Here is a 19,432-nt window from a genome sequence, read left to right on the forward strand (position 1 = left end):
ATATATGAATTACAAATAAAGTCTAGAAATTAACATTATAGTGCTTCATTTATTTACGACGATTTATAAAAAAAAAGTATATATGATATATATTAATTCGTTATACTTAGGAGGTTCCCACTCAAAGTCACATTCTAAGTTTCTTCTACAATTATTCTCTCAAAAAGGCTAAGATGAATTTGATCTTCTTGAAGGTGTATGCATTATTATGACACCATTGTATCATTAATTAACATGAAACGGGAAATACTTTTATAATTTCACCGAATATACTTTATTAGACTTTTTATCATTCAGTACCATATAATATAATATAATACTTTTCTTTTTCAGGTTGTAATTTTGAGTCAATACATTGTTTTCTTTAGTACATTTTGATGATTATAGTAATAAATAGATAAGTATGTTGATATTATAAAGAACTTAAAAACAAAATAATGAAGGTGAAAGAACATCAATAACGACAAATTAGCGTGATAAAAAAGATAATTAACTTTATTAGGATATCATTTTCAGATAATTTGGATATATTATTTTTTAATTAGTAAATCAAATTTTAAACAACAATAAAAATTTCAATGTGTTATTTATAAAAATTATTACCTGAGAGGTTCTAAATAAATATAAATAAATAAGACAAAATTATGGTGGATGGATAATAAAATAATATTTAAAAAAAAACATATATAACATTCAATCGGTTTAACGTGAAAATAAACATTATTTTCTGTGTCTTAATAATATATAAGAACCGATAATTTAGAAACCTCCCTTTCAGCTGCATTTAAATATTCATTGAATCCATTCATTACATAATCCTATGTTTTAAAAAGTCGTTGGGGGTTTCCTTCAAATTAAACTGATGTGTTTAGTTTGAATTTTCATAAACTATTGGTAGAAGGAAAAAACATGTCGGAAAAAACAGCAGAAGAAATAGAAAATTGTTAATATTTGGAATAAAACATATAATAATGATAATGATAATGGCGGAGAGAGTGAGCACATGACATTACTTGCTGCTTGGCGCAACCTTTATGGTACCATTTCTTCACGGAGACCAAGTGGCTACATTAAACAGAATTACGTTCATTGTTAAAAAATAAAAAAATCAATATTTTATATTCTACATCTTTTAAATAAATAAATAATTGAACTACATTGCTTTTTATTTATTTTTTTACTTCAAGAATTACATTTAATGAAAGTTTGGAGTCCGGACATGAGAGAGGAAGAGTAAGAGAGAGAAGAGGGAGGTGTAAGAAACTGGGAAGAGAAGATGTTGTTGTTCCCATTCTGACCTAAAGCTTGTGTCTTTCTGCTTCGTTGTATCTTCTGCTGTGTAAAAGTGATCCCTTTTGATTCTTCTGTAGATTTCATACCAGGAACTAGTGCTAATACTTCACCCACAGATCTCTGTATTCTGGGTATGTTCTTTCCCAAATTCTAAGTGTTTTCCGTCGTTTTAATTTTTTCTTTTATTCTGACAGTTTGTGGAGGGTTTCTTCAAATCTGGGTCTTTTTAAATTGTACTGGGTCCCTGTTGAAAATGCTGGGGTAAAGGGTCACGGTTTTCAGTTTTGTTAAGTTTCTGGAAGGAAAATGGTGGGGGTAGAAATGGGGTTATTTTGTTTCCAGTGTTTGTGGGAGGCAAATCTGAAATGATACAGTGGGATTTGAAGTTTTGATGAGTTTTCTTCTGACACTTTGTTGTTGTTTGCAGACGAAGGCTGGTTTTTGATCCGGCTTGGGAGTGTTGATCGACTTGATTTTAACTGCGAGTTTAAAGAGGTAGTTTCTTCTGGTCCTTGGTGTTCACAATAATGGCGAAATATAAAGAAAATTGAAAGCTTTCCATTTGTGTACCTGCAAAATTGGCCGCTGAATTGGTGATAAATTTTCCAAATTTTTTGTAATTAATTAGTTTTATGTGGTTAATTGCGATTTCAGTATAAATTCCAAATACGATTTACAGGATAACCAAACCCTGGCTTTTTCAATAATGGTGGACACAAAATGATGGCGTTTTTGCGTGTGTGTTTGTTACCATCTAATCATGATAATGCTATTTTGAGCTATCCTTTTCGATTGGGAGTGATGACCAAATATGTAGTCTTTGACACGCGTGTTGCTTCTGGCATTTCACTATCTGCTTTCGAACCCTATTGACTTAAATTGTTGGCAATACATGTTTCACTAACTTCATGCTTAAATTGGAGAGTTTGAAAACTGTGGTTGATTCATAGGAGTGTTTGTTTTGGATTGTAGTCTTAAGAGAGTATTTTTTGGTTGGAAAGATGAAGATTAATAAGTGTATTTGGTGAATGGCAGCCATTTGGTGACAGTGGTTGGATATAGTACATCAGAAGTTCACACATGAGATATATATAACTATTGTTGGGATCCACCTGCAGAATGTCATTCCGCAGCATAGTTCGTGATGTGAGGGATAGTTTTGGGAGCTTGTCTAGGCGTAGTTTTGATGTCAGACTTACGGGTCATCATAGAGGAAAATCTCAAGGATCGGTGCAGGATTTGCATGATCAACCTCTGGTCATTCAAAATAGCCGCTGGGCGAGTTTGCCCCCAGAATTGCTATTCGATATCATTAGACGGCTAGAGGAGAGTGAGAATACATGGCCTTCTCGAAAGCACGTTGTTGCTTGTGCTGCAGTTTGCCAGTCTTGGAGGAACATGTGCAAAGATATTGTTAAGAGCCCAGAGTTCTGTGGCAAACTTACATTCCCCGTGTCCTTGAAGCAGGTTAACTTTACTTTTTGCTCAAGATTTGTTAGTTTTTATTAACCAAGCAATGTTATGGGTTGAAGCAACACCCTGATTGTTTGCTCCTTTTGCTTTTCAGCCTGGACCACGGGATGGAATCATTCAATGTTTTATCAAACGAGATAAATCTAATTTAACATACCACCTATTCCTTTGTCTCAGCCCTGGTGAGTTTTCTATTTGCACATTTTGTTAATGCTCGGTTTTGTATGGCTGCATTGATCTTTACATGCTGTACAAGATTTGTTTTTGCAGATGTTTACTCTGTATGCATGTGTGTAGATCTTTGCATGAGTTTATAGTGTGTAGATCTTTACTTGCAATACTGTAATTTATACTTGAGGCAGTCACTGCCAGTGTTAGAGGATAATTTAGTTTCTGTTCATATTTTCTCATTATTTGCTCAAACCAGTCTTCACTCATTGCTCTGTGAATGGAAATATGTTAGTTCTCTTATGATTGGTTTCTGTGTTTATTATTTCCCTTTAAGGCTGATTTGAAGAGAAAGTGTGATCTTGTTTGATAGCATTACTTTGATTTTTGCAGCTTTGTTGGTTGAAAATGGGAAATTCCTCCTTTCTGCTAAGAGGACTAGGAGAACAACTTACACTGAGTATGTCATTTCCATGGATGCTGACAACATCTCTAGATCAAGTAACACTTACATCGGAAAGCTGAGGTGAGTTAGTTCACTTCTTCCAAAAGAACTGTTAAATCATGATTTAAAATTTTAGAACAGGGAACTCATGAGATTTTGTTGGACTTTCAGATCAAATTTTCTTGGTACAAAGTTCATTATATATGATACGCAGCCTCCATACTCTTCAGCCCATATATGCCCTCCGGGAACTGGAAAGACGAGCCGCAGATTTTACTCGAAAAAGGTGTCGCCGAAAGTTCCATCTGGGAGTTACAACATAGCTCAGGTAACATATGAACTAAACGTGCTTGGAACAAGAGGCCCCAGAAAGATGCACTGTGTCATGCACTCCATACCAGCTTCAGCACTGGATGCAGGTGGCACTGTTCCCGGCCAGCCGGAGCTTCTTCCCCGTTCCCTCGAGGACTCGTTCCGGAGCATCTCCTTTTCCAAGTCTCTCGACCGCGCCATCGAGTTCAGTAGCTCGCGGTTTTCCGACATCAGTGAATCCATTCTCGACGACGATGATGGCAAGCTGAGACCTTTGGTTCTGAAAAACAAGCCTCCAAGGTGGCACGAACAGTTACAATGTTGGTGCCTTAATTTTCGCGGGCGAGTAACCGTTGCCTCTGTTAAAAACTTTCAGTTGATTGCTGCCACCCAACCTGCTGCCGGAGCACCCACACCCTCTCAACCGGCTCCACCGGAACATGATAAGATCATTCTTCAGTTTGGGAAAGTTGGGAAAGACATGTTCACCATGGATTATCGGTACCCTTTATCTGCATTCCAAGCTTTTGCAATATGCTTGAGCAGCTTTGACACCAAATTGGCTTGTGAATAAGATAAAATGAGAAGGCTTTAAGCGAGAGAGCTAATGAAACAGTGATGATGGCATATTTCCCTTTGTTTTAGTTTCGTTTTCCTATTTTCATTATCAGTGGCATGGCATGGGAATAGGCAATTGTTGTTACTGAATTGTAACCGTAGTGCATCTCTGATGTAATAGGATTTCAGAGCATTTTTAACATACGATGTTGCTATGTTTCTTTGAGTTGATTCTGCCAAAACAGACCGTGATTTAACATATTTTAGGGTGTGGTGTTGTCTGGTACATGTTTGGTAATTGAGAGAGGAAGGTGTAAAGTGTCACATGGTGGTGGGCACCGAATAGATTGGTGTTGGGAGTTGTTTGGGAATGAGGAAAATAATGGTGCGTAAGGAGAATTATGGACATGGGTTGTCTCATTGTTGGACCCATTCCAATAGTGATGTTTCACTTGTTTTTGGAACATATTCATCTTTCAACTAATTATTGTACAAACAAGTGACCGTGTCAGTAGGTTTGATAACTATATAACATCACTTCAACTTCTCCTCCTAAATTTCTATTAAAAAAAATAATTTATTCAATTCTTAAAATTTTATATTTTTTAATTGAGTTTTTGTTGTTAGTCATGTGGTTGGTCATTTGTATTGTCAGTGGTTAAAGAATTTATATTTCTCATTAAATCTGTACTCATATGATTTTATAGTTCCAATCAAATATCACATTTAAATAATAATAAAAAAAATTGTACATTATATCTATATAAAAACATATTTTCATTCTAAACTAAATATTAAAATTAAAATCTCACCTCAATTGATGATAAATATAATTGGAAAATATAAAGATTTTGAACGTTAAATTGAACAATATTTTTAACAGATACTTAATTGAACATAATTAAATTTATAAGAAATTTAAATCTAAGTTAAGTTATATTTTTATTTTCCTCGTGAAGACACTAGAATAATATTAATCCAAAATAACGATCATTTTACTTTAATTAACAACAAATACTTAGTTTAAGTTATGAAAGAATTTCATTTATTCTTGAACAGTGTTAGTTTAATTATTGCTTAAGAAATAGTACCACTTTAATTTATATTCATGAACTAAAACGAAAAAGAAAATGCAGACAATAATAAGGTAGAAAACTTGAAACTTTTTTTTTTTTGAAAAATTTCACTAAGCAATTTCCTTTCCAATTAAGAATTTTCTATCCACTTACTTTAGGCAATAGAGTCTAGTAAAACAGAAAAAAAAAACACTTTTTTTAGGCTTTGTAATTGTCCATGTGCAATTCTAGTAATTATGCTTTATAACATGATTCATCACTTCCTTAGTAATGATAAAACAAATGGGTCATAGCATTTACTAAAATTTTGATAGAGAGTATAAACCCAAAAGTAATGTTTTTTTTTTTTTAATTGTAATGATTTGTTTAAGTTGAAATAACTTTTCATTTTTGTTGTCTTCTTATAAGTTAATAAGATTGGAGCGTTGAATTGTAGCATGAGATTTGGATAATATGATTGAAGATAAGAGACGTAGTGGTTGGAAGTCAACTAAACATGTTGAGATAAAGTCAAACAATTATTAGCCACCAATGAAGAATCATAGAGCTTCATATCATACACAGCAACCACAAAAAATGAAAGCAAATTTTTTTTTACTTTGATTTATTATTATATTTTGGGAAAATAGCACCATATCCCCAACCTCCCAAAGCTCTTACAATTATAGAATAATAAAAAAGTCTTAGACATTAAATAAAATGTAGCTGATTTAAGTCCACTCCAATAAAAAAAGTAGCAAAAAAAGAAAAAATAAAGGTGCACATTTTATTTTTGTGAATAGTTTATTATAATTATCAGTTTCTACATCATTGAAATTTTATTTTGTGGGCTGCTAATTAAAAATAATTTTAAAAATCATATGAAGTTATTGTTTTATTAAACTGCGTAACCAATCTAAATTTAGTTTTGATTGAATTTAATTTCATATTAAAATTAAATTAAACTATGTGATATATTACATACAAGTTGGTGATTCAGGACTTTATTTTTTGTTAGCAAGATGTGAAGTCTAGTAAACTTGAATAATTAGTTTTTTCGACAATAAATACTTATTAATTCTATATTTTATTGATTTTTATTCTTGAAAAATAAAAAAAAATGCATCCATTAACACTTTTTTTCTAGTTCAATTTAGATAAAGCATATTAATAACAATCAATAAGTAAAAATAAAACATTTCTTACTTAAATAATATCTTGTTTCTTCTTATTTTTAGTACTTTGTTTTCCTTTGCATAATATGATAGTTTAGAATAATATTTTCTTTTAAAAAAACCTGGTATAAGTGTTTTTATAAGTTTATACATAAATAATTTTAATTTACACAAAAAAAAATGTTTTATTTTTTCTTTTTAATTTTCTGTTAAAAATAATTATAAAAAATTTACCCATGCCTTTTGTCTATTTTTAATCCTATTTGGAACACCCAAAAAAATGAGCCTAAATATTTTTTAATTTGAAGTAGCAAGAAAATGATCTATTGCATTCTCTTATTTTCCCCAAAAGAAAAATAGTATTTTTAATTTTTCTTGCTTCAGCCGGCATCAAGCAAAGCGAGAAGTTTGTGAATTGGCCATGTCCCATTGCCACTGTTCTACGCTTCCTTTCCTTATCTGTTACCTCTTCAACCTCCCAACTTCCTATTTTCTTTGGCTTTTCACCTGAAACCTGAGTTTAACGATAAAGGTACTTAATTTCTTGTGTTTTTCTTTTTCCTCCTTGCATGGTTTTCCTGCATTTTGTCTCTGACGCTTAATTGTGTGGTGTTTAGAACATAATTGAATCTGGGTATTAGGATATTAACAGGTTTTAGCGTCGGGTGGGATGTTAAGTTTCATTCTTGTTCGTAACGTTGCTTGCTTTTCAGTGAGTTTGAAATGAAGGAGATCAAGATCAAATTATTGGAATTGTAATTTTTTAAATTTGGTTTCTAGTCCAGGATCGGTGTTTGTGTGATTTGTTTGCTTAAAGGGATAATTTGATCACTTAAGGATTAACTAGTAGCACCTTCAATGTTAATTATGCTGAACTTCTTAGCTTTTTTTTACTCGTTGGAGACAGTTACTTGGGATGCAAATTGAAGCAAGGAGTGTCCACGCAGCTATTTTTGATTGGTTCTATGTGATCTGAGGTGTTTGCTCACTGTTTTTCTGGAAGGGAATTTTTGTGCAGAGTTGTGACTTGTGACAATGTCCTCTACTGATAATAATCACAACCCTTCTCCACAAGTTTCTTCCTTTGGCCGCTCTATGTATCGTCTCAGGCAGGAACAGGTTCATTCTTTGGAAGAGAATCACAGATCCGGTACCAGGGATTCGGAGCTTGAATCATTCCAAAAGCAGGTTACTGATCGATTTGAGGACCTGTTCAGGGCCAGTGACGATGAATTGCTCTCAATTGAGTGGATACAGAAGCTTCTGAATGCTTTTATCTGCTGCCATGAGGAATTCAGAGCTATTCTGTTGAACAACAAAGAGCAACTCTCGAATTCCCCTCTGGACCGATCAATGACTGAATTCTTTGAGAGGCTGGTGAAGGCACTTGACATTTGTAATGCAAGCAGCAACGGGATTGAGAAGGTTCGGGCGTGGCTAAAGCATTTGGAAATTGTCTTGTGTGCGTTGAGTTCAAATCAGAGAGCATTGAGTGAAGGCCATGTCCTGAGGGCAAGAAAGGCACTGATGGATTTGGCAGTGGCAATGTTAGACGAGAAAGATTGCAGTTCAGTTTTTCCTCAGCGTAACAGGTCTTTTGGTCGGAATAACACGAACAACAAGGATCATCGCCGCCACTTCACAGCTCTTTCTCGATCACATTCATGGAGTGTATCAAGATCCTGGTCTGCAGCCAAGCAACTTCATTCAATTGCAAGCAATTTGATTCCCCCTCGTGGGAGTGAAATTGTTGCAACAAATGGGCTTGCGATTCCTGTTTATACCATGAATTATGTTCTGTTGTTTGTTTTGTGGACTCTTGTTGCAGCTGTTCCTTGTCAAGATAGAGGCCTGAATATTCAGATGTCAGTTCCACGGCAATTCTCATGGGGCGTTCCGGTTACTTCACTTCATGATCGGATCAAGAAACGAGAGCGACGAAGCTCAAATGGTTTGTTGAAGGAGATAAATAAAGTTGAAAGTTGTGTTCGGAACATGACTGATTTGGTAGATTCAGTTCAGTTTCCAGTGAGTGATGAGCAGAAAATGGAAGTTGAGGAGAGGGTGAAAGAGCTAAGTGTTGTTTGTGGAGCCTTAAGAGATGGATTGGATCCATTGGAGAGGCAAGTGAGGGAAGTGTTTCGGAAGATTATGACTTGCAGAGCTGAGGGACTTGATTACACAAGCTAGCTACGTTATTATGCATGCAGATGCAGTGCCATGAAAGTGTTGCATTTCTTGCTGGGTACCATTGATCATCAAATGTACATTTTTACATCTTACCACCATTTTGGAAGGAGGAAGAGTGATTAGATCAGTTTACCAGAAAAATCAACCTTTCTTGTAATGGATTGTATTTATGTCAATACTCGTGAACAATAATGATGATATGATTATTTGAATATTTCTGATTTCTCTCATACTTGTGATGCTGTTAATTTTTTCTCTCATAAGCTTAACTATATTTTTAATTCTTTTAGTTTGGATTACATGTGATATTAATCTTTTGAATTTGATTTGAGTTAATTAAGTTTATTGTTAAGGTTTTTTATCCTTACAATGTTTGACATGACATGACTTGCCATTAGACAATAATTTCTTTTATCTCCATGCAAATAAGGAGATGTTGTCTTTTAGTTTATTCCATGAAAAATACAGTAAATCTGTTTTCTAGTCAGTGTGACTTCATAGCCATGGAAGGTTTCTTCCTGCCATAGCAAACAGGTGAGTAACGAATATTAAAATTAAAAAAAAATAAATTAGAGGGATTAGAACAAAAATGGATATATTTATTAAAAGACCTATCAATTATTTCCCATTTAAATCCTAATTTCACATTTTATAAAATCTTTCCAATTTTGTTATTCGCTATTTTAAAGCTATTTTTTTATCGAGAATGTATCATAATCATACACCTAAAAATATTTGAATGGAAAAAGAATTTGAAGATTATATGGAAGAAAGTTTCTGAAAGCACTATATTAATTTAATATTAAAAAGCAAAAAATAAATTATTCTAAGAAAACATAAAGAACAAATTTATACAACTAACAGAATGAAAAGTGTAACTAATCTTTTTGTTCTAGAATATTTCCTTTTTGGTACAAAGTTGTGTATGACTGAGCATCGATCTTTTCGTACTAATGTTGCTGATTAGCAGCTTTATATATTTTATTTCAAATTGAGAAGCAACAGAGTTTAAATTTAGCAGAAAACGTGTAATAATGTCAAGAATTGTTTTGAAGTTGCTGCCATTAACAAGTCAAGCAAGAATCTTGAAGTGGAGGATAATTCTGCTTTTGTCAGTTGGATGATGATGAATTGTTGAAAAATGAAGCAAGAAGGAAGAATAATTGATCCTTTTTTGGCCTTTTATAAACGTCCAGTATAATATGCTTGTAGAGTAAAAGACAAATTAACGGTAAGCATGCGCAAATTGAGGGAGCTGATAGAATCAAACTCTACAAAAGTGAGATAAAAAAAAAAAAAAAAAGCATCAGAGTTAGACCGTAGACAACGGCAAAACATTTGGCATAAAAACAGTTGACACGACACTGGACCACTCCAATTGTAAAGTGTATAGAAGAGATAACTTTGACTAAAATTCTTTGAATTCCAATGGTTTTTGTATACAAGGTTTTACCTATTTTCCTAATCCTACACATGGTGTTGGTTGTGCATGCCAATTCCAACGAAAAAAAATAATTGCATTGCCATCTAAGTAGTGCTATGATCTCAATGCAGTATTCACAATGAATCTATTCACTGAGTTGTGGAAGTGATGTGTCGTGCAATTTCCCTGGTATTCTAATACTAACAAAACAGCTCTGGAAAAGACCACATTATGAACTTGACAAAAATGTCACATTCCAAGAATTCAATATGAGCAGCACGTCCAATAATTGTGTTGAAGCTCCTCTTGCCGTAGGAAGAGGTTCCGAAGTTAATGTCACAGCGCATGACAACACGATGGTCAGAGTTAGTTCTGAGTTGGTCCAAGCAATTATTTAACATCTCCAGAAACACTTTCCCTTGTTTAGAAAAGTCCAACGTAGCTGCTGGACTCAGTTCTATTCTGGCAGAATGATATGGAACATAACCATCCTGACACGTCATGTGCAGAAAACATTATGATATGATAACAAGTTCCGTATTACAAACATTACAAACATTTAAAGAAAATATTTGTTACCTGAGGTGAGGATAAAAGAATCACATTCTTAAAGTTTGTCAGTGTCTTCTTCTGTAGTACAAGATAAAGAACAGCATTATATACTTTGACAAAAACCCTCATAATAATTAGAGAGTTGGGATGAGAGAGCAATAGATAAGGCAAGGTAATTTGAATTCAATACCTTTGAAAGATTGTATATGAAGGTGTTCTCAAGATCATGGTCATCAGTGAAAGTTAGTTGGTGGATGCATTGTGTGCCCTTGATCTTCTTCAAGAGCCACAATCCTGAATTGAATAGAGAGTTCGAACTATACATGTAACCCAAGTGTGGACCAGATATAGAAACGTATGTACACAAGTATCTTAGATATGGCTCCATGATGCTTTCTGAAATTAAAAATAAAAGAAGGCACGTTAATGTCCTAGTTTAAATTTTGAAGGGTATTATTATTCTTCATTCCTTCAAAACTCTGTAAATACCTGCCAAAGCAGCTCTCACAATGAGGTTCCCAATAGAATGACCAACAAAGCTAATCTTAATATCTTTCAAGTTTCCAACTTTTGAAGCTCTGTCCATCTTCTTTTTCAGAAAAGAGATCACTTCCTGAGCAAGCCGCAATCCCATTTCTCTGAAGTCTTCAGATGTTTTGTCTTCGTTTGACTCAGACATAAGAACATGTATTTTGGGGTCTAATAGAAGCCACTGGTTCCGAATAAGCCGTAAATCTAAATGATGTCCCTGCTTGTTTAAGGGGCAGAGGGTGTACTTAGTCAGACAAACCAGTCATTAAACAACAAATTTCATAAACTTCTATTAATAGTAAGAGACAAAATCATCAAAGCAAACACCAATAACCAGAGTAAAAGACAAAATCATCAGAGCAAACACCAATGTGAAGCTTGCCTGAAACCCGTGAACAAAAACAACTACTCTCAAAACATGGTCATTTTGTTGTGGGTGATTCCCAGGCAACTTGATTACGGCTTTAGATCCATTTTCCAGGATATGTTTATCTTCGGCCTCAAAAGGAAGGAAATATGACTTCACTCTGGTAGAACGGTACATGTTCTCCAAGCGTTCTACAATAATGATAGGAACACGCAAAGGATCTTCATATATATACATGTCTTGAAGTGATCGATTGTTGATCTGCATTGAATACAGATGACAAAAATACAAATCATCAGGAGAAACAAAAGTTGTAATCATAAACATTCCACAAGTAAATAACTACTTGCCTTCATTTGTGCTATACCACGCCTATGAAGTTCAGCTCGCATTGTTGCAGTCTGAATGGGCTGAAAATAAAATCATTTTTAAAGAATTTGATAAGCTAATTCACATGAAGCCAATAAAATTATTAGTTTCAAACTCATGAGATAATTTATGAAGCTTATGGATCAGATATAGTGTAAACTGTATAATTACATCATCACTAAACCTCCTTGTACTTGCTAATCTACCACCACGTAAGCTACGATACAATGATGTCCCTTCAACTCCATTACTCATGTACTGGTGAGGCATATCAACCTTGGAGTACATCATCCATATTGACCACTCAGTTCTTCGATCGTTAGCCCATGAGTTACGCAGAAATTCCAGTATCTTTGTTTTATTTTCCCTGATGAAGGAATGAGAATAAAAGCGAAGAGAAAACCCATGTCATTGACTAGAGAGTGCTTAATGTTATTATGCTCGAAGATATTTATCTGAGTGCATCTTTCTAATAAAATAAGTAACAAAACATGTTTAGAATAACTAAGCCTGTAGATCAGGCTCCTTCATGCCTAATTATACTATGCAAAAATGAACACAGAAAGCAGCCTTTTCCAGATACCATATTGGTCATAACAGATACACAGACACTGCAGCATTAACTTATTGGAAATGAGGCTATAATGACCTCTAAGGTTGCTGAACTCATAATTATTGGGATGTGTAATCACTACATAAATAAATTTGAGTATACCTGTGGAATTTCAGAAATGTATTCCAGAGATATAAGATCTGACTCCCAATAGACTGGAAGGAGTTTAGCATATCATCCCAAGACTGTTGAAGGCAAGAAGTATTATTGAGTGCACAAAGAATCTAAAACATTAAAAAGGCATAACAGATAATAAAGCATTCACTTTGCCAGAATTATGAACCTCAGCATTGACTTTTGTCCCATCAGACAGTTGAAGTGATGTCCCATCATCGGTATTTTTTTCATGAGCAGGAGAAGGAGAATTTAATGATTTAGTAACAACTGAATCAAAATTAATTCCGGCCAAATCAATAGCTTGGTTAATTCCTCTGCTTATTCTTAATAGGTCATCAAGCAGAATATCATGTGCAGCCATCAACTCTTTGACGAACGCAGCCTGGTTTGAAAGAATCAGATACAACTGTAAGCAAATATATATTGAGATAAAAGTTGCAAGAAATTAAGAATCTTATTCAATACTGTAAATCACATTTACAATATCAAATTAAACACTTTAATGAAGCAAGGATTGCTGCTATGAAGTTATAAAAGATTTTCTATCATAACAGAACACACCTTGTTTAACCTAAGGTAGTCTTCACGGCCAGTTCCTTCAGAAGCCAAAGAATTACTGGTACAATATTAACGTTTTTCAGAACAGAAGTTATGTTACTATCTAACAGAATTTATGGCAATGCAATGGTTGCTACTTGAACCATAAAATATGAATTCTGACAAACCTTGGTACCTTCAGTTGTGGTGTGCGATAACCAGATTTTAGTAGACTGATATGAACACTAGTATCAACAAGAACTGCATGGAAAGCATCAAAATATACAGGACAATATGAATGCAATCCCAGAAGAGCTTTAGGAGGGATTCTGTACTCGTGAACTGAAGCTGCACATGCATCCAATGAACTTTGTATCTCTGGCCTGTTCAATTACAAAACAGTTTAAGAAGTCAGAACCTCTAATCATAATCAAGTCCAGTTCAATCTGTGTCCGATCTGTAACTTTCACTCAATGAATAGAACAGGAGAAAGAGAATAACTAACCCCATTTCAGGTGTTGGAGTGTGAAAGAGCTCAAACTTCAAGATAACAGCAGAGGACTTCGCCTGGGGATAAAAATAATCATCAGCAAAGATATTTCTTATAGAAGAATAAAAAAGGAAAACATGGCACTTTTTCTAACACTTTTTTGCACTTGACTAAAACAAAAAGGTTATCCTTCATTTCTTATGTATACTACAGGTTATGGTTTACATGGAAAAATAACAGCGAGAAATTAGAAGTTACCTCATGTACACCATAAGATAGATAGAATGAGATCATTATAGAGAGAAATACATCCTGCCTTGCATATCTGATCCGGAATGATGGTGTTGAAAAACTGTTATCTTTATCATCAATCATCCAAACTCCACAAAAATTGTCAGCGCTACTAACTTCAGGAGCTGCAGCTCAAAGAAAAGATGGACACTAAGATTTCTCAGTCTAAGAAAATATAGTGCTAGACTGCAAACTAACTGAGCAAAAATGTAAACCCCCAGCATATCCAGCATGCTAGTTCTAATATCTCACAAAAACAAAAGGGTAATGCAGTTCAAAATAGTAGACATAAAGAATTTGAGAACATATCCCAATCAAGAATAATATGAAGTTGAATACAGAAAAATACACAGGCACTGGAACCCCCATTCCACATTTGTTTGCACACAGAGATATCCTTGACACTAGCTGACAACTTATCCGAGAAAATGAACAACATTAGCAAAATCATTCAAGGAACAAAAAGAATAAGTTTGGAATGGTTAAATAAAAATTATGATAAGCTCAAAGAATCAAACCCGATTTGCTTGTATAGAAAAGTAAAAAAGAAAACGGAAGAAAAAACAAGAAAGTTCGGTTCTTAACCCAAAAAAAGGCATAAACAAGTTAGTATCAATTTGTGGCTCATTGATATAACCTTTTCTTGGAATAAAACCTAATTACAAAAACTTCAATCATTTGTTTCCAAACTAAATAGCGGAATTCGGCCACTTCAGCATAGCACAATGAATGAGACATATACATACGAGTGACGCCCATGTTAAACTCCATTCAGAAGACAAACAGAACACCACACTCATCAATCATCACAACTTATCACTTTGGTGTAAAAATTGAAATAGACCTACATAAGATATAAAAACAGTAGGTTCCATGTGAGAAAATGTTTGTGCGAAAATCCCAAACACTCCCACCCAAAAGGAGCCCTTGAACATCACAGGCACAATAATATCACAGGACCAAAAAAATTGTGTTCAAGTTAACTAAATATAGATTACGGCAAAACCTAAAGTCAACAACTAGAAAAGCCTTATCCCATAAAGTAAGGTCCGCCACATGAATAGCCCCACCGGGCACGTTAAATACCAAATTCTCGAATTGAAGAACATAACTGCAACTAAACACTAATATTTCAAAATATTAGGAATGTACTTCACCTTCATACTGAACAACCCGGGCAGGAATCCCGGGATAGGAGTCGTCATCGTCATCGTCCTCCCATCTCATGGTAACCTTGATTCTGTACCATCTGCACAACAACAACAAGAACAAAAAGAACTTAAAAGACAAGTTTTTAAATGTACATAAAACAAAACCACACGAACGACATAAATAAAAGATTACCCTTGTTCGAAAAGGTCGAGATTGTGAAACCTATGAATGTAAACAGCAACTTCGTAAACAGCATCCAGCATAAGGGGTTGGTGATTTGGCTTACCAGAGGAGGGAGGTTGGTGGTGGGCATTGAGCAACCTTTTGGTTGACAAATTGGTTTGATTCAAACCCACAAACCATCCTAGTCTCCGAAACATATGTAGTGTGTGATGCAGGCAGACACAGTGATACTGAATGCCCAAATGATCATCACTCAGAATTTCAATGGAAGTTGAGCAAAACCCATTAGGTGTGAATAAAAAAGAAACAACTTTACATGGAAAATATGAAGGCTGAGAAGAGAATTGCAATGTGCGTGGGGTGAGGGGATTTGATTAGTTAGAGTTGGGAAAAGTTGGGACTAAAGTGGAAGAGGGGAATGGAGTGTAGGCGTGGAAACAACAAGAAGAAAGCATAGTAATAGCAATTGTTTTTCTTTTTTTGATTAATATTAATATTAATAATTGATGGTTTTGGTTGGCAATGGTTGCACAAGAGAGGGACCCAAAGAGCATCATTTTCGTCAACCCTTTATGGCAGGTGATGTTTTGCTGTTTTTTAATCATAAAAAAGATCACAAAAAGGTAACTTTGAAAATGGCACCAAGGCATGTTGTCGTGTCGGTGCTGACACACACCCCATTTCTACTTTTCCTTTCATGAAGGTTTCAACTGTGCAGATCGAAATTAACGGGCAGTTTCCTCTTCTATCTTCTACTGTTACTTTACCCTCATCTTCCTCTCTCTCTCTCCTCTGCCTTCAGTTATTGCTGTTGATATTATTCTCTGTTGATGATATTATTGTTGGGGATATTTGTACCATGATATTGTTTGGATTTGTTATAATATAAAGGATTTTTATCATAAAAATATTATTATTGACTCATAAAATGAATATTTTTAAACTAAGAATTATATATTTATTTCTTTTTATTGTATTTAAATTAAACTTTGTGTTACTGTAGAGTTTGAAAACAAATATTGACGTTAAAAGAAAAGGTAAATGTGATAGGGATAACTTACAATTATTCATGTATTCAAATTAATGTACATAAACTTTAGAAACATTGAATTCTTATTTTCCACACTTTTTCAAGCCCAATTTTTCTTATTATAAGAAGTAAAAGAGGGAGAACTTTTCTGTTTTGTTTAAATTTGTTTACATAATCACAGTGTTAGTGTTGTCATTGAGTCAGTGCAAATATTTATGAGGTGGTTTACTTTCCTTAGTTTCATTTGATTAATCTAAAATCATTTTTAAATAGTAAAAATCAAGTTAGAATGTACCTTCTTAAAAAAATAGAACTTTTAACTTGTTTTTGTAATATTATCTATCTATAATACTTTTATTTTGTATAAAACATATTAAAATAATAGAAAAAGCATCAATATTTTAAAGTGTTTTTTTTTCTTATCAACAATAATAAACAAATTAATAAAGAGGATATTTTTATGTCCATAAAATACATACCTAGAAAAATAACTGTAGTACAAAATAGGTCATGAAGACATGTATTTTCATAAATGTTGTCTTCTTTTTTATAAGATTTCAAACGATCTGCATATTTATAAGAGTATATTTTTTCATTATAATATGAACGTCTCGTTGCAATGTATTTTTATTTTATTCGTATTTTTCTAAAAAATGATTTCTTTCCAGTATAAACAATTAACACAAAAAAAAGTATCTTTTTATTTTTTACAGGATCCTTTTATTATTTTTTTTACATAATAATGAAAGGTAAAAGGTATATATACATTAATTGCTTCTTATTTTCTTAATAGAGATTCATTAGTTTCAAACTTTGACATTAATATATATATATATATATATATATATATATATATATATATATATTCAATTATAAATATTAATTTAAAAAAAATGTCGAATTACAAATATTACCTAGTTTTAAATTAAAGTTAGTCAGTGTATGTTTTATATAAAACTGAAATGAAACAATAATAAATAGTTTTTTAGTGATTTTGTATCCTTAAATAAGAAATACTAATATTTTTACGAGGAAAACGTAATAGTATTTAGCATCTACAGAAGTAAAAAATGATCGTAAAAATAAAATAATAATTGTTCTATATTATACGTCTAATGAAAAGTCGTATATTTAATATAACTATATTTTAATTGCTAAATTGAATAACTCTACCTGTTTCGCTTTCTATAAACTGTTTCAGAGAAAAGAAGATTGTTTCCAATAATTGCCTTTTTAAAATTTACTTGCATTAAATACTTTTCTGGATTATGCTTAATTAATACTCATGCATTTATTAATAACCGTATCAAAACCTTAAATGTAAAGGAGAGAATATTTATTAAATGCAACAGATATTACTGTTCAAATAAAAATAGTTGTTACGCATTTATAAAATTACTATTCTCCCCGTTTTTTAACTGACTTTTTTTTTTGTTTTTATTTATTTATTTATCGTTTCAATATTTAAAATAACAATCATGTCCTTTCCATTTATTATATAAAATTTAGTAAGAGATCTATAACACCATTAAAAATTAAAGGCTACAAATACAACTCAAAATTGAATTACCTGCATTAAATCAATACCACAAAAGTTAAAAAGTTTCCAACTTGATCCTCAAAACAAGTTCACATTCAGAAATTATAATTAACAAATACTGTAGGTTCCCTTAGTCAAGTTTCCCTGTTCTTCAAAATATTCCAAAAATAGAAATAGATAAGGAATAAAAATCATCCAAATAATTTATTGTTTTGTTTAGACTTCAAGGAAATTACAAAAGAGAAAAGAGCAAACTACTTGAGGACAGAAAGAATAATAGGAGATGAAAGAATGTAAAAGATAAAATTAAAGTTGAAGTTATCTCAAATCATGAATTCTTCTATTAACACCCCTTCTAATTTTCGTATACAACAAGTCCGAACTCATAAAATTGTATTTTATGCAGCATTCCTAAAATTGTTTTTAATCTCCAATTAAATTACATTTTCTAAATACATTTTTCATACTAAACCTTTTTTAATTTTCACTTATAACAAGTCTGAACTAAAAATTTACTTTAGACATGTTTTATATAAATCTTTCATGCTAAACCTTTTTAATTTTTATGTACAATAAGTTCAAACCTGTAACACTTTACTTTACACACCACTCCTAAAATTGTCTGTAATCTCCAACTAAAACATCGATAACTAGACATTAAAACCAACTCACACACATCTAACACATTTTAAATACATCTTTCATGTTAAACCTTTTTAATTTTTGTGTACAACAAGCCCAAACCGAAAACTTTACTTTACGCACCACTCCTAAAATTTTCTTCAATCTCCAACTAAAACACCCATAAATAGACACTAAAACTTACTCACACACATCTAACTCATGTTCTAAATATATCTTTCATGCTAAACTTTTTTAATTTTTCTGTAAAACAAGCTTAAACTCATAGGCAACACTCCTAAAATTGTCTTCAAACTCCAACAAAAACACCCATAACTAGACACTAAAAGTAACTCACATCCATTTAATACATATTCTAAATACATCTTTCATGCTAAACCTTTTTTAATTTTCAAGTACAACAAATCCAAACTCGTAAAACTTTACTTTATGCATCACTCTTAAAATTATTTTCAATCTCCAACTAAAACACCAAGAACTAGACACTAAAATTAATCCACACACATCTAGCACATGTTCTAAATATATTTTTCATGTTAAACCTTTTTATTTTTTGTCGTGCAACAAACTCAAACTTATACAACTTTACTTTATACATCACTCTTAAAATCGTCTTCAATATCTAACTAAAACACCATAATTAGACACGAAAATTAGCTCACACACATCTAATGCATATTTGAAATACATCTTTCATGCTAAACCTTTTCAAGTTTTGAAACAACAAGCCCAAACTCATAAAACTTTACTTTACCAATCACTCCTAATTTTATCTTCAATCTCCAATTAAAATACTCATAACTAGCGAGTGAAACTAACTCACGCACATTTAACACATATCAAAATTTATCTTTGATTAAAATAAAAATTACACGTAGTTTAAATTTAAGTATCTGTTTTCAATTTATTCCATTCACTCGGAAAAA

At 32.7% G+C, this 19,432-nt stretch overlaps 3 protein-coding genes across 6 annotated transcripts; 2 read left to right on the forward strand and 1 right to left on the reverse strand.

The window, feature by feature from the left end:
• Nucleotides 1–1,174: 1,174 nt before the first annotated feature.
• LOC114188125 (tubby-like F-box protein 8) lies at nucleotides 1,175–4,713 on the forward strand. 2 transcript variants are annotated; one of them, XM_028076664.1, is made up of 6 exons: nucleotides 1,175–1,424; nucleotides 1,721–1,788; nucleotides 2,329–2,760; nucleotides 2,861–2,948; nucleotides 3,328–3,460; nucleotides 3,551–4,713. In XM_028076664.1, exons 3-6 carry the CDS (start codon nucleotides 2,413–2,415, stop codon nucleotides 4,263–4,265), a joined length of 1,284 nt encoding a protein of 427 aa, XP_027932465.1. In that variant the 5' UTR covers nucleotides 1,175–1,424; nucleotides 1,721–1,788; nucleotides 2,329–2,412; the 3' UTR covers nucleotides 4,266–4,713. The 2 variants fall into 2 exon arrangements, with proteins under 2 accessions (XP_027932465.1, XP_027932466.1); XM_028076665.1 differs by having other exon boundaries at nucleotides 2,412–2,760.
• A 2,118-nt stretch (nucleotides 4,714–6,831) lies between these two features.
• Nucleotides 6,832–8,901, forward strand: LOC114186743. 3 transcript variants are annotated; one of them, XM_028074736.1, is made up of 2 exons: nucleotides 6,832–7,011; nucleotides 7,383–8,901. In XM_028074736.1, exon 2 carries the CDS (start codon nucleotides 7,515–7,517, stop codon nucleotides 8,667–8,669), a length of 1,155 nt encoding a protein of 384 aa, XP_027930537.1. In that variant the 5' UTR covers nucleotides 6,832–7,011; nucleotides 7,383–7,514; the 3' UTR covers nucleotides 8,670–8,901. The 3 variants fall into 3 exon arrangements, with proteins under 3 accessions (XP_027930537.1, XP_027930538.1, XP_027930536.1); XM_028074737.1 differs by having other exon boundaries at nucleotides 7,498–8,901; XM_028074735.1 differs by having other exon boundaries at nucleotides 6,833–7,011; nucleotides 7,387–8,901.
• A 1,167-nt stretch (nucleotides 8,902–10,068) lies between these two features.
• Nucleotides 10,069–15,740, reverse strand: LOC114186699 (protein FAM135B-like). The gene is made up of 15 exons (XM_028074673.1): nucleotides 15,304–15,740; nucleotides 15,117–15,208; nucleotides 13,927–14,084; nucleotides 13,684–13,745; nucleotides 13,367–13,561; nucleotides 13,203–13,257; nucleotides 12,808–13,023; nucleotides 12,627–12,709; nucleotides 12,083–12,278; nucleotides 11,893–11,952; nucleotides 11,558–11,803; nucleotides 11,134–11,392; nucleotides 10,835–11,040; nucleotides 10,672–10,722; nucleotides 10,069–10,583 (listed from the first exon to the last, which is right to left on the reverse strand). The coding sequence occupies exons 1-15, from the start codon at nucleotides 15,489–15,491 to the stop codon at nucleotides 10,293–10,295; spliced, it is 2,358 nt and encodes a 785-aa protein (XP_027930474.1). The 5' UTR covers nucleotides 15,492–15,740; the 3' UTR covers nucleotides 10,069–10,292.
• Nucleotides 15,741–19,432: the final 3,692 nt, after the last annotated feature.

The sequence above is a fragment of the Vigna unguiculata genome, chromosome 6 (genome assembly GCF_004118075.2).
Source record: "Vigna unguiculata cultivar IT97K-499-35 chromosome 6, ASM411807v1, whole genome shotgun sequence".
Lineage (NCBI taxonomy): Eukaryota > Viridiplantae > Streptophyta > Magnoliopsida > Fabales > Fabaceae > Vigna > Vigna unguiculata.

What these genes read in the sequence shown, in the direction of transcription:
- LOC114188125 (XM_028076664.1), top strand. Translation starts at nt 2,413, where the DNA reads ATGTCATTCCGCAGCATAGTTCGTGATGTGAGGGATAGTTTTGGGAGC. An exon ending in TCCCCGTGTCCTTGAAGCAG is followed by an intron (nt 2,761 to 2,860) that starts GTTAACTTTACT and finishes TTTGCTTTTCAG; the next exon opens with CCTGGACCACGGGATGGAAT. An exon ending in ATTCCTTTGTCTCAGCCCTG is followed by an intron (nt 2,949 to 3,327) that starts GTGAGTTTTCTA and finishes TGATTTTTGCAG; the next exon opens with CTTTGTTGGTTGAAAATGGG.
- LOC114186743 (XM_028074736.1), top strand. Translation starts at nt 7,515, where the DNA reads ATGTCCTCTACTGATAATAATCACAACCCTTCTCCACAAGTTTCTTCC.
- LOC114186699 (XM_028074673.1), bottom strand. Translation starts at nt 15,491, where the DNA reads ATGTTTCGGAGACTAGGATGGTTTGTGGGTTTGAATCAAACCAATTTG. An exon ending in CCACAACTGAAGGTACCAAG is followed by an intron (nt 13,258 to 13,366) that starts GTTTGTCAGAAT and finishes ATATTGTACCAG; the next exon opens with TAATTCTTTGGCTTCTGAAG. An exon ending in TCATATACAATCTTTCAAAG is followed by an intron (nt 10,723 to 10,834) that starts GTATTGAATTCA and finishes CTTGTACTACAG; the next exon opens with AAGAAGACACTGACAAACTT.